This window comes from Artemia sp. Qi Xiang Cuo, chromosome 4, assembly GCF_049724085.1.
Source record: "Artemia sp. Qi Xiang Cuo chromosome 4, ASM4972408v1, whole genome shotgun sequence".
In the NCBI taxonomy this organism is placed as follows: domain Eukaryota; kingdom Metazoa; phylum Arthropoda; class Branchiopoda; order Anostraca; family Artemiidae; genus Artemia; species Artemia sp. Qi Xiang Cuo.
In genome coordinates, this window is record NC_142797.1 from 26,499,723 (window position 1) to 26,514,967 (window position 15,245).

General features: G+C 36.0%; 1 protein-coding gene and 1 pseudogene across 3 annotated transcripts in view; one reads left to right on the forward strand and one right to left on the reverse strand.

Moving 5' to 3' along the window:
- Positions 1-15,245, forward strand: part of nudC (nuclear distribution C, dynein complex regulator) — a 69,554-nt gene that overhangs the window by 26,514 nt on the left and 27,795 nt on the right. For all 3 annotated transcript variants that reach the window (XM_089087471.1, XM_089087472.1, XM_089087473.1), the window contains exon 2: positions 10,656-10,978. In XM_089087471.1, coding sequence (XP_088943597.1) covers positions 10,657-10,978 — 322 coding nt within the window. In that variant the 5' untranslated portion in view covers position 10,656. The remainder of the gene's footprint in view (positions 1-10,655; positions 10,979-15,245) is intronic.
- Positions 3,596-3,940, reverse strand: LOC148952944 (nuclear migration protein nudC pseudogene; annotated as a pseudogene).

Sequence of the window (15,245 nt, forward strand, 5' to 3'; positions counted from 1 at the left end):
TAAACAAATTCATACCTATGGAGACAAAGGGTTTTAAGGGCCCGACGGAATTCACATAGATTCGCTGACCTTTTTAAAGAACGATGCATTAAAATGAAAACCAGTCCTAAATCTTTTTTTCGAAATTTATGGACTTGTTGTAATTTACCTTTGAACGGTTCAGATGTAACAAAGATATACCAAATAACCTAAAATTTTTACTCCAAGCTAAAATTAGAAATTTTGGCAAACAAACCAAACATTTTTTTCGAGTAACAAATCACTGTTAATTAATCATTCAAAAGGGTTAAAAAATGGAGTAAAAGAAAGAGAGAGAGAAAAAAAAAAGGATACGTACACAGAAAAGACCATACTATTGCGAATAATATAACACACAAATCATACACAGATAATCACACACAAAAAAATAACATGTAAATATGATCTATAGACACATAGCAGGATAGAGGCTGCTTGACGTATCCAACTTCGGTAGAGAGTGGATCCGACGCTGCTCAGGACTAGTAATTACTCAGTTAACTTGTAAGCTGAGACTAGGCATTTGCTTTTAGCTTTCAGGGGCATAATGGTGAAACGAAAATACATAGACCGGATACTTTTCTTATCCGTAGCTGTAAACATATTTCAAACCAGACTCAATGTTGAGGCATGAGTCATGGCGAAAGAGTTGTACACACGGACAAAAATCCGCCTGCTGTAGAAAACTTTACAACAGGTCAGCATACTAAACGCTTTTCTAACTATCCCGTCTTGGATGTGTGATGAGAAGTGCCCTCGACGATTTTACGCTATCTCCTATTGGAAAGCAAAGGTACTTAACGCAAATAGACAATCAAACATTATGATATCCTAGTTATACTCATTTGATATGACCTATAGGTTTTCCGAGAGCTAGAACCACTCTCCAACGCATCAAACTTCAGACCAATTTCGGCTTTTCCATACTAAGCACATAAAAAATCTCCTCGACAGATGATACAGTTCTACTTAAATCTGAAACATCGTCGGCGTAATTGAGAATTGAATGGTCGAAACCTTTAAAATAGATGCAAATCTATTATTTTTTAGGGTTTAATCACACTTTTATTTCACAATGGGGGGGGGGGGAATACCCCGCTCTGATGAATTTCTTTCGAAACTCGCATTACGGCTTTACAAATAATCATCATGAGTTGATACTTTCACAGCAACACATAACTGCATACTCGCACAACTGAGTGGTCACCAGAGCCGAAAGCACAAGAAACATCGTGAGCTGCAAGAAGGGGGAACTCGCCACTAATCTATGTATCTACCAAAACGTTAGAATGCAAGTATCGCACCTGCTCCCGTTTTTGTCAATACTAATGATTGTAGTTTTTATCGAATAGTAAGCAATTTGACGTCCTAGAATCCGTCCTAGAATCATGCAAGCAAAGACTCCAAGAACTCCTTGATAAAGCGAGGGAGAGAGGCGGCCATGTCGGCCTAAAAATAAATAATGAGAAAACAAAATGCATGGCTACCACAGATTCACCCCTGAGCATCACTTGCGGAGACCAACACATAGAGCAAGTTGTCCATTTCAAATACTTGGGAAGCATAATGGAAAGTACCGGATCGACCACAAAAGAAGTGCTCACAAGAATTGGCCGAGCCAATGGGGCCTTCAATAGATTACGGAAAGTGTGGCGGTACCAAAGCTTCTCTATACGGCTAAAGTTACGACTCTTCAATAGCAATGTTATGCCAGTGCTGCTTTACGCTGCCGAAACCTGGCAGCTGAACCAGGAACAAGAGCGAAGAATACTTGCTTTCGAAAACACATGTCTCAGAAGAATTTTCAACATCCGTTGGCAGCAGAGAATAACAAACCAATCCATCCGTGACAAGACCGGCCAGCCTCTTGTGACACTTATCATAAGAGTCCGCCGATGGAGATACCTTGGCCATGTACTACGTATGGACAATCTCCGACTACCAAATGCAGCGCTCAAGTGGCAGCCATAGGGGCCACGCCGCAGGGGCAGACCCAGAAACACCCTGCGTCGAACGTACTAGACAGATCTCCATAACATGCACGCATCAATCCAACCACAGTGGGAGGACATACTTGCAGCAGCACAATAGCGGGAAGATTAGCAGCTCCTTTTTGTTGCCCTGGGTGCCTCGGAAGGTACAAGTGGATCTAAGGTCTAAGGTACGCAATTTGACGATCTCAATGCTAAAATCTACTTTATTACATTATTTATGATCAAACAAATAGCAAACAGCCAAAACAGGGTTAGCTGAAAAGGTTTCTTTTTGCAAAAATAAAGTTACCAATAGATGAAGTTATCAAGACTTTGGTTGGGTAAGAATTTTTCTTTTTCAATTTTTGGTTCAGATATATATTTTCCAGACTTATAGGCTTTCTATATTTTCTCTCTTTAGACCCTGTTATATAAAGATATCTGCAGTTTTTTTTTTCAATTTTTTCTTGTTCTTCAAATAACTTGCAATTTGAAGTTGAAAAGACAATGCTGCCTTTTATGTATAATTATAAGATTTTAATGACCCCCTGTCCCCCAAAAAAGTGTGTAATTGATTCCAACTAAGTAATTAACAACTTTGCCTCCACTTAGTTCTGTTGATTGATGCACGAAGGTAGTTTATGCTCCATTTTTAGATGCACACAGAGAAAAAATAGTGTGTAACTATTTGCAGAAAAAATAGCTGCATTTGATGGATCTCCTTGTAAAACATTGTTTAAAAGAAGGGAAACTTGGAAACTAGAAAGGCTGTAACTGTGGAAATTCTCATTTACTCTAAAAAGAAAAGAGAATACCCTTCCCTTTAAATGTCGTTTTGTCTATCGGCATACCCGTTTTTTTGTCAAAAATATCGTTCTAACCACCCTTAATGTACCAGCAAAAAATATTATTGAATACTATGAATACTGTATTGAAGGTCAAGTCAAAGCCATCTGTTATTTTGATACTTGCTTATGGGTACTCACAATGCATATTTCTAATCTCTAATTTCTAAGTTTGTTTGCACTAGGGATACCCAGGAAAGCTGTTCTTACACTGAAGACAGCTTAGGATTTTCCGAGCCGTGTCTAAACCCTGAACAAATTTTCCTATTTTGTTTATTGGCTGAAGTTTTTTCTCTAGTTTTTTATTCTTTTTTATTTAAAAGAACTTTGCAACTTATCTATATTTTAAACAATTATATATATATATATATATATATATATATATATATATATATATATATATATATATATATATATATATATATATATATATATATATATATATATATATATATATATATATATATATATATATATATATATATATATATATATATATATATATATATATATATATATATATATATATATATATATATATATATATATATATATATATATATATATATATATATATATATATATATATATATATATATATATATATATATATATCGCTCTTTTTTCTCGTCAATACACAAATCTAAGAACCAGGCAAGTGACTTGATCTTCAATCTTAAAAAAATATTTAATTTATCTAATGAGCAGCTCACATATCATCTAACCCATATTCTGAGCATTCGCAGTCCCTTAATCAAATCAATGTAAAAGAAAAAAATCACCTTTTATTTTTGGTTCGCCATCATTCTTCTTAAGCAATTTCTCCTCTTCTTCCTTCTCTTTCTTCAATCTTTCCTTCCTTTTCCTCTCTCTTTCTTCGATTTCCTCAGCCTTTCTCTTCCTCTCTGCATCTGCCTTAGCTTCATATTTTTGGAACTTTTCCAAAACCAGTTTTTTAGCTTCTCCTTGCGTGCCACCAGTATAAAAGTCTGTCTTTCGGAGTAGAAAACTGAATATTGTTTCGAGAAGATCCTTCACGCCACCTTCATGCTGCTGAGCAAGTGAAAGAAGAACACCGTCAAACTGATCTTCTTTTGATGTCATTCTGAAAAATGCGTCAACAATCAACTCAGGTGTCACCCCTAACTTTACCCCTAACGCTTACCCCTAAATTTAAGTACACCTAAATTTCTACTACTTATTAGAAAAAAAACTACCGTGAAAGCCTCTAAAGCTACCCAAGGTGATTTTACATTTTAGGAGAGGTGATAATTAGAGTCATTCTATTACGAAGAATACAAGCTTAAATCAAGAGAATTCCCGATTTCAAGGGGGGAAGCAGTGCCTTTCTCCTATTCCTAAATGACGGACCTGTGTGTGACGTCAAAATCAGTGTCAAATTAACGCACGCTTTAGGGGGACGGGAAAAGTGAAACCCTAGTTGCAAAAGCTAAATTATACATTTTGACGCTCTTAACATCTCCCATTGCTCTGCTAGTGCTGGATTAAAGAAACGAAAAAAAGACATCAGGGTTTCAAGCTCTTATCCTGAATCCCCGAAAATGTGTTCTCATAATCTACTTTTAAAACCAGGACAAACATAAATAGTATTTATCATTATTCCTGAATAGACTCTGGATTTGAACGGAAATAAGTTTTCACTAGGGAGTTTTTTTCAAAACACTTTTTTCAGTTTTCAGTTATTAAGGGGATTTGGATGAAGAGAATTCAAGGGGAGGGATGTTAAGCATCTGGTTAAGGATTTTTGGCCATGGACATTTCAAAGGTGTTTTATTTATGCTTCCCAGCCTATCCACTTCAGAAATGATATAAAAAGTCCCATTTTTGGTATGATACACTACCTTGGGATGGCTTTGCCAAGGCAAATTCGTAATAAGAATATAGATGTAAGCATTAACTTTCAAATGATATCTTGGACAGCTTTTCAATGATGTACCAGCCACTACTAGAGCTGGAAAAATAAAAATAGACACGTCAGCTTTTTAAGGTCTTTTTCAAAATTTCCGAATACTGTTGGCGTAATTAACGTTTACTGTTAAAACAAACATAGATAACACTTGCTTTTTCAAAATCAAATATAATTAACTTTTTTCATTAGGAAGGTTTTTTTTCGAAAAACGCTTTTTAGTTTTCACTTGCTAAGGGGGCAGGGAGGGAGAGTATACAATATGGAGAGTCGTAAACTTCCAGTTAAAGGTTTTTGACAAAGGGTATGGCACCCTTTTATGCTTCCCAGCTTTTCAACTCCAGTATATAACACCAAGAAGTGGCATTTTTGGTGCCATATGACACTTTATAAAAGCTACAGCTACAGCTACAAAAGCTACAGAAGAAGATTTCAGAGCCCCTAAAAATCGATTGACTATCTTAGAATTTGCAGTCCCCGGTATTTTGACCCTCTTTGGGCAAAATTGCTTTTTTTGCAGCACAAATGGCAAAAAACGCCACTGTGCTGTGGCACTAACTCATCTGTTACTTAAAAAGGCCACCAGACATTGCAATTTTCGTTGCATGTCTCCCATTAATCCTCGACAACTTGTTCGATATGGTTACCCCAGGATGAACAAAGAGAAAAAGAACAGGAGACACATCAGCGCTACCCACCCAACAAAACTGATTTCCTTTGTTGCTCAAGGTGGGAGGCTTTGATTCTCCTGTGTACAGTTTTTGACCATGGTGATTGCAACGGTGCATTTTTATTTCGATTTACCACCACTTTCTTGGGGTTTCGGGCTCTTTTTCTAAACTCCCACAAATTTGTTTCGCCGAAATTATAATCGAAATTATAGTTTACCATTCCTGAATCCGCTGCAAATGGCAATATTTTCCCTCTTGACTATTGTCATCAAAAAGCATTTTCAAACGTTCTGTTACTATGGGCGATGGTTCTCTTTTTACTTGGGTACAGATATCGCTGCAACTATTATATTGTTCATTCAACAAATCTATGATAAATTTACAAAAAGGTTGGGTTGAGGTCTAATGTAAAACAATTTACTAGTCACAAGGCGCATATAGGAGCAAGCCACCCCCTTATTCGTAGACAGACCAGAAATGGCACAAGTCTCCTTAAAGCATTTTTGGGGCACGTGCCCTCTCCCTGGGCCGCTTTATTATGTGTTTCAAGGGTTTTAATATGCAAATATAAAAACTGCTTAGAATTCGCTTTATTATGTGCTTCAATGGTTTTAATCTACAAATATAAAAATTGCTTAGAAAAGGAACATTTCTCTTTTACGATATATATATGGGCTTAAAAAAAAAATCTAAGAAATTACAGCCAGGTTGAAGGTATTGTTTACAAGGGAGAGGGGGATATAATTATGCTTTGGGGGATGGAGAGCAAGATATTTTTTGACACTATGAATGGAGAACATTTTATGTCTATATGGCTCATTAAAAACTTTAAAATATAATTCATAACTAATCTTACTCGAAAAAGTGGGTTCAATGACAGCTATGAATAATTTAAATTAAACAAAAACAAGGCCGCATCCAGGATTTTTGTTCAGGGGGGGTATTTTTGTGAGTGGGTTTTACAAAAAAAAATAAAAACACATGAAAAATTTGTTTATATGCATTTTTGTTACGTGTTTACGAGTCACAGAAACATTCCAGGGAGGGGGATTCTAACCCCCTAACTTCCGGATGCGGCCTTGCAAGACAATTTAACAACTTTAGTTTGGTAGACATCATTTAAATTAATTAAACACGATCTATTAATCATAACATACAATAAACACGAACCACGGCATTTTTCCGAGAAATAGCACACTTTCAAAAATTGTGCTTGCCAAGTGGCGCAGACCACGTGTGACGTGAATTATAACATGCGTGGCGAAACAAGCGGCACTGCGAGTAGTATACCAGGTGGCGGACAGTGGGTAACCCCTCGACATGATCCAAGCATCAACTGAGTTAATCAGAATTGTGTTTTCAGGCACCGGGTTAAAGGCGTGTTTTGAGCGGATTCGACAAAAATCGATTTCAGGTTCTCCGTGTTCAACCCAGCAAAACTCTAAAGCGTTTTCATCTTACGATAAATAAAATTTCTAATAGGGATAAAATCCTATTAATGGACACTGTTTCACAAACAGTGATAGAAATTTACAAAAAAATACCAGATATTTCGGTCACTACATATGTGACCGAAATATCTTGTATTTTTCTGTGGATTTCTATCACTGTCTGTAGAAACACTGTCTATTGAAAGGATTTTATCCCTATTTGAACTTTTATTTATCGTCATGGAAAGGCAGTGTGGTCTCCGAAATCATCTTTTCATCTTACGGGTTTCAAGCGTGTTGGACACGGGTTCTTCAAAATTGTAATGCGCTAGAGTAGCATGGTTGAACGGTGGCCGGCGTTTACCCGTCCCCCGAGTAAATACCCCTACTCCCGTGGAAAGTAAGGCTTTCCAAATTTGAGAAATTTATTTGAGTTTATTTTTTTTCGTAGGGGAAAGGAGTTTTGGTACTTGTGTATTATGGGTAACTCACTCAAGTTTACGGGTAAACGCCGGCCACCGTTCAACCATGCTACTCTAGCGCATTACAATTTTGAAGAACCCGTGTCCAACACGCTTGAAACCCGTAAGATGAAAAGATGATTTCGGAGACCACACTGCCTTTCCATGACGATAAATAAAAGTTCAAATAGGGATAAAATCCTTTCAATAGACAGTGTTTCACAGACAGTGATAGAAATCCACAGAAAAATACAAGATATTTCGGTCACATATGTAGTGACCGAAATATCTGGTATTTTTTTGTAAATTTCTATCACTGTTTGTGAAACAGTGTCCATTAATAGGATTTTATCCCTATTAGAAATTTTATTTATCGTAAGATGAAAACGCTTTAGAGTTTTGCTGGGTTGAACACGGAGAACCTGAAATCGATTTTTGTCGAATCCGCTCAAAACACGCCTTTAACCCGGTGCCTGAAAACACAATTCTGATTAACTCAGTTGATGCTTGGATCATGTCGAGGGGTTACCCACTGTCCGCCACCTGGTATACTACTCGCAGTGCCGCTTGTTTCGCCACGCATGTTATAATTCACTTCACACGTGGTCTGCGCCACTTGGCAAGCACAATTTTTGAAAGTGTGCTATTTCTCGGAAAAATGCCGTGGTTCGTGTTTATTGTATGTTATGATTAATAGATCGTGTTTAATTAATTTAAATGATGTCTACCAAACTAAAGTTGTTAAATTGTCTTGCAAGGCCGCATCCGGAAGTTAGGGGGTTAGAATCCCCCTCCCTGGAATGTTTATGTGACTCGTAAAAACGTAACAAAAATGCATATACAAAAATTTTTCATGTGTTTTTATTTTTTTTTGTAAAACCCACTCACAAAAATACCCCCCCCCCTGAACAAAAATCCTGGATGCGGCCTTGTTTTTGTTTAATTTAAATTATTCATAGCTGTCATTGAACCCACTTTTTCGAGTAAGATTAGTTATGAATTATATTTTAAAGTTTTTAATGAGCCATATAGACATAAAATGTTCTCCATTCATAGTGTCAAAAAATATCTTGCTCTCCATCCCCCAAAGCATAATTATATCCCCCTCTCCCTTGTAAACAATACCTTCAACCTGGCTGTAATTTCTTAGATTTTTTTTTTAAGCCCATATATATATCGTAAAAGAGAAATGTTCCTTTTCTAAGCAATTTTTATATTTGTAGATTAAAACCATTGAAGCACATAATAAAGCGAATTCTAAGCAGTTTTTATATTTGCATATTAAAACCCTTGAAACACATAATAACGCGGCCCAGGGAGAGGGCACGTGCCCCAAAAATGCTTTAAGGAGACTTGTGCCATTTCTGGTCTGTCTACGAATAAGGGGGTGGCTTGCTCCTATATGCGCCTTGTGACTAGTAAATTGTTTTACATTAGACCTCAACCCAACCTTTTTGTAAATTTATCATAGATTTGTTGAATGAACAATATAATAGTTGCAGCGATATCTGTACCCAAGTAAAAAGAGAACCATCGCCCATAGTAACAGAACGTTTGAAAATGCTTTTTGATGACAATAGTCAAGAGGGAAAATATTGCCATTTGCAGCGGATTCAGGAATGGTAAACTATAATTTCGATTATAATTTCGGCGAAACAAATTTGTGGGAGTTTAGAAAAAGAGCCCGAAACCCCAAGAAAGTGGTGGTAAATCGAAATAAAAATGCACCGTTGCAATCACCATGGTCAAAAACTGTACACAGGAGAATCAAAGCCTCCCACCTTGAGCAACAAAGGAAATCAGTTTTGTTGGGTGGGTAGCGCTGATGTGTCTCCTGTTCTTTTTCTCTTTGTTCATCCTGGGGTAACCATATCGAACAAGTTGTCGAGGATTAATGGGAGACATGCAACGAAAATTGCAATGTCTGGTGGCCTTTTTAAGTAACAGATGAGTTAGTGCCACAGCACAGTGGCGTTTTTTGCCATTTGTGCTGCAAAAAAAGCAATTTTGCCCAAAGAGGGTCAAAATACCGGGGACTGCAAATTCTAAGATAGTCAATCGATTTTTAGGGGCTCTGAAATCTTCTTCTGTAGCTTTTGTAGCTGTAGCTGTAGCTTTTATAAAGTGTCATATGGCACCAAAAATGCCACTTCTTGGTGTTATATACTGGAGTTGAAAAGCTGGGAAGCATAAAAGGGTGCCATACCCTTTGTCAAAAACCTTTAACTGGAAGTTTACGACTCTCCATATTGTATACTCTCCCTCCCTGCCCCCTTAGCAAGTGAAAACTAAAAAGCGTTTTTCGAAAAAAACCTTCCTAATGAAAAAAGTTAATTATATTTGATTTTGAAAAAGCAAGTGTTATCTATGTTTGTTTTAACAGTAAACGTTAATTACGCCAACAGTATTCGGAAATTTTGAAAAAGACCTTAAAAAGCTGACGTGTCTATTTTTATTTTTCCAGCTCTAGTAGTGGCTGGTACATCATTGAAAAGCTGTCCAAGATATCATTTGAAAGTTAATGCTTACATCTATATTCTTATTACGAATTTGCCTTGGCAAAGCCATCCCAAGGTAGTGTATCATACCAAAAATGGGACTTTTTATATCATTTCTGAAGTGGATAGGCTGGGAAGCATAAATAAAACACCTTTGAAATGTCCATGGCCAAAAATCCTTAACCAGATGCTTAACATCCCTCCCCTTGAATTCTCTTCATCCAAATCCCCTTAATAACTGAAAACTGAAAAAAGTGTTTTGAAAAAAACTCCCTAGTGAAAACTTATTTCCGTTCAAATCCAGAGTCTATTCAGGAATAATGATAAATACTATTTATGTTTGTCCTGGTTTTAAAAGTAGATTATGAGAACACATTTTCGGGGATTCAGGATAAGAGCTTGAAACCCTGATGTCTTTTTTTCGTTTCTTTAATCCAGCACTAGCAGAGCAATGGGAGATGTTAAGAGCGTCAAAATGTATAATTTAGCTTTTGCAACTAGGGTTTCACTTTTCCCGTCCCCCTAAAGCGTGCGTTAATTTGACACTGATTTTGACGTCACACACAGGTCCGTCATTTAGGAATAGGAGAAAGGCACTGCTTCCCCCTTGAAATCGGGAATTCTCTTGATTTAAGCTTGTATTCTTCGTAATAGAATGACTCTAATTATCACCTCTCCTAAAATGTAAAATCACCTTGGGTAGCTTTAGAGGCTTTCACGGTAGTTTTTTTTCTAATAAGTAGTATAAATTTATGTGTACTTAAATTTAGGGGTAAGCGTTAGGGGTAAAGTTAGGGGTGACACCTGAGTTGATTGTTGACGCATTTTTCAGAATGACATCAAAAGAAGATCAGTTTGACGGTGTTCTTCTTTCACTTGCTCAGCAGCATGAAGGTGGCGTGAAGGATCTTCTCGAAACAATATTCAGTTTTCTACTCCGAAAGACAGACTTTTATACTGGTGGCACGCAAGGAGAAGCTAAAAAACTGGTTTTGGAAAAGTTCCAAAAATATGAAGCTAAGGCAGATGCAGAGAGGAAGAGAAAGGCTGAGGAAATCGAAGAAAGAGAGAGGAAAAGGAAGGAAAGATTGAAGAAAGAGAAGGAAGAAGAGGAGAAATTGCTTAAGAAGAATGATGGCGAACCAAAAATAAAAGGTGATTTTTTTCTTTTACATTGATTTGATTAAGGGACTGCGAATGCTCAGAATATGGGTTAGATGATATGTGAGCTGCTCATTAGATAAATTAAATATTTTTTTAAGATTGAAGATCAAGTCACTTGCCTGGTTCTTAGATTTGTGTATTGACGAGAAAAAAGAGCGATTATATATATATATATATATATATATATATATATATATATATATATATATATATATATATATATATATATATATATATATATATATATATATATATATATATATATATATATATATATATATATATATATATATATATATATATATATATATATATATATATATATATATATATATATATATATATATATATATATATATATATATATATATATATATATATATATATATATATATATATATATATATATATATATATATATATATATATATATATATATATAAATATATATATATATATATATATATATATATATATATATATATATATATATATATATATATATATATATATATATATATATATATATATATATATATATATATATATATATAATATGGTATTTATTTTTTAAGTTAAACTTTTAACTCCATAGTAAAATGCCATTGCAACCTCGGTATTATTACAACCTCTAAGTGAGAGTTATGATGCGATATCAATGGCTGTTTTTTTAAATTACGTCCACAGCCCTCCCTCAGATGAGTTAAATCGACTAATATCACAATTTGCCAAGATAGTACGGCAAACACGCAGAAAGACGGTACGCCTGGATTACCTTCAGGAAGCGATAGCTTCCTGCTCTGACACCTTCTCTGAATCTTGTAACGACAGCTTCATAAAACGGTGCACGTCCGCTTGGAATGTCCTGACGGAGAAAACTCAGTTGATTTCTTTAAAAAAGAACCTCAACAGGCACAATTCTAGGGAAAAATTAAGTAGTGCCATTTTAGGGCCCAAGTTCTTTGACTGGCGCCATGAGTTATTTCATGAAAAAAACGAACTTTTCAGAAATAAATCTCCTAGTCAACGTTTTACATTTGTTTTTAGGTTAAGGATCAAAGCACTTCTTGGATTCTTGAAATTATACAGTCACTATATTATCTAAAAAATAATAAAGTTCAATAGAAAAACAAAACCATAGTGAAAAGCTTTTTGCCATCAAACTCTAAATAATCTTTGAGAACCCAATGTATCACGCTAAAGCCCTTTCTAAAAAACCGCGAAGAACATCTTTAGTTCTCGTCTTATAAGCAAACAGAAAAAAAACAACTTAATACTAAAGATGATTTAAACAACATTTCGGCCATCAAACAATGACACTTCAGTTCGCCCTTGAAGTCCTTTCTAAACTCCAGATGTAGCAAAGATATACCAAATAACTTAAAATTTTTACCTCAAGCTAAAATTAGAAATTTTGGCACACAAACCAAACATTTTTTTTTCGAATAACAAATCACCGTTAATTCATCATTCAAAAGGGTTAAAGTAAAAGGAAGAGAGAAAAAACCAAAAAATTAAAGAATGTTTTTTTCTTGAGATGAAGATAAGATAAGATAAGGGTTTATTCCAAAAACAACACAACACAAAAAAAAATGACCTTCCATAAGCTAACGCTTGTTCGGAAGTATTAACCCTCTTAAAATTAACACTTATGATAACATACTAAAAAAAAGAGAAAAAGAAGAAAGAAAGAAAAAGAAAAAAAAAGAAGAAAAAATGAAAATCTTACACTCACTCGGCTCCTGGTTGCAATAACTAAAAATCAATACTTCACATACTCCAAAACTTCCCGCCGCCATCCCATAAATAATAAATAAACAAAACAAAACAAAAAAATTAAATAAAAAAAATAAAAATATATAGGAAAAACGGGTTCCGGGCAAACCTGAGAGTGACTCAACTATACCACCCTTTAAACAAATTCATACCTACGGAGACAAAGGGTTTTGAGGGCCCAACGGAATTCACATAGAATCGCTGACCTTTTTAAAGAACGATGCATTAAAATGAAAACCAGTCCTAAATCTTTTTTTCGAAATTTATGGACTTGTTGTAATTTACCTTTGAACGGTTCAGATGTAACAAAGATATACCAAATAACCTAAAATTTTTACTCCAAGCTAAAATTAGAAATTTTGGCAAACAAACCAAACATTTTTTTCGAGTAACAAATCACTGTTAATTAATCATTCAAAAGGGTTAAAAAATTGAGTAAAAGAAAGAGAGAGAAAAAAAAAAGGATACGCACACAGAAAAGACCATACTATTGCGAATAATATAACACACAAATCATACACAGATAATCACACACAAAAAAATAACATGTAAATATGATCTATAGACACATAGCAGGATAGAGGCTGCTTGACGTATCCAACTTCGGTAGAGAGTGGATCCGACGCTGCTCAGGACTAGTAATTACTCAGTTAACTTGTAAGCTGAGACTAGGCATTTGCTTTTAGCTTTCAGGGGCATAATGGTGAAACGAAAATACATAGACCGGATACTTTTCTTATCCGTAGCTGTAAACATATTTCAAACCAGACTCAATGTTGAGGCATGAGTCATGGCGAAAGAGTTGTACACACGGACAAAAATCCGCCTGCTGTAGAAAACTTTACAACAGGTCAGCATACTAAACGCTTTTCTAACTATCCCGTCTTGGATGTGTGATGAGAAGTGCCCTCGACGATTTTACGCTATCTCCTATTGGAAAGCAAAGGTACTTAACGCAAATAGACAATCAAACATTATGATATCCTAGTTATACTCATTTGATATGACCTATAGGTTTTCCGAGAGCTAGAACCACTCTCCAACGCATCAAACTTCAGACCAATTTCGGCTTTTCCATACTAAGCACATAAAAAATCTCCTCGACAGATGATACAGTTCTACTTAAATCTGAAACATCGTCGGCGTAATTGAGAATTGAATGGTCGAAACCTTTAAAATAGATGCAAATCTATTCTTTTTTAGGGTTTAACCACCCTTTTATTCCCCAAGGGGGGGGGGGGGAATACCCCGCTCTGATGAATTTCTTTCGAAACTCGCATTACGGCTTTACAAATAATCATCATGAGTTGATACTTTCACAGCAACACATAACTGCATACTCGCACAACTGAGTGGTCACCAGAGCCGAAAGCACAAGAAACATCGTGAGCTGCAAGAAGGGGGAACTCGCCACTAATCTATGTATCTACCAAAACGTTAGAATGCAAGTATCGCACCTGCTCCCGTTTTTGTCAATACTAATGATTGTAGTTTTTATCGAATAGTAAGCAATTTGACGTCCTAGAATCCGTCCTAGAATCATGCAAGCAAAGACTCCAAGAACTCCTTGATAAAGCGAGGGAGAGAGGCGGCCATGTCGGCCTAAAAATAAATAATGAGAAAACAAAATGCATGGCTACCACAGATTCACCCCTGAGCATCACTTGCGGAGACCAACACATAGAGCAAGTTGTCCATTTCAAATACTTGGGAAGCATAATAGAAAGTACCGGATCGACCACAAAAGAAGTGCTCACAAGAATTGGCCGAGCCAATGGGGCCTTCAATAGATTACGGAAAGTGTGGCGGTACCAAAGCTTCTCTATACGGCTAAAGTTACGACTCTTCAATAGCAATGTTATGCCAGTGCTGCTTTACGCTGCCGAAACCTGGCAGCTGAACCAGGAACAAGAGCGAAGAATACTTGCTTTCGAAAACACATGTCTCAGAAGAATTTTCAACATCCGTTGGCAGCAGAGAATAACAAACCAATCCATCCGTGACAAGACCGGCCAGCCTCTTGTGACACTTATCATAAGAGTCCGCCGATGGAGATACCTTGGCCATGTACTACGTATGGACAATCTCCGACTACCAAATGCAGCGCTCAATTGGCAGCCATAGGGGCCACGCCGCAGGGGCAGACCCAGAAACACCCTGCGTCGAAAGTACTAGACAGATCTCCGTAACATGCACACATCAATCCACCCTCAGTGGGAGGACATACTTGCAGCAGCAAACTAGCGAAAAGATTGGCAGCTCCTTTTTGATGCCCTGGGTGCCTCTGGAGGCACAGGCGGATCTAAGGTCTAAGGTACGCAATTTGACGATCTCAATGCTAAAATCTACTTTATTACATTATTTATGATCAAACAAATAGCAAACAGCCAAAACAGGGTTAGCTGAAAAGGTTTCTTTTTGCAAAAATAAAGTTACCAATAGATGAAGTTATCAAGACTTTGGTTGGGTAAGAATTTTTCTT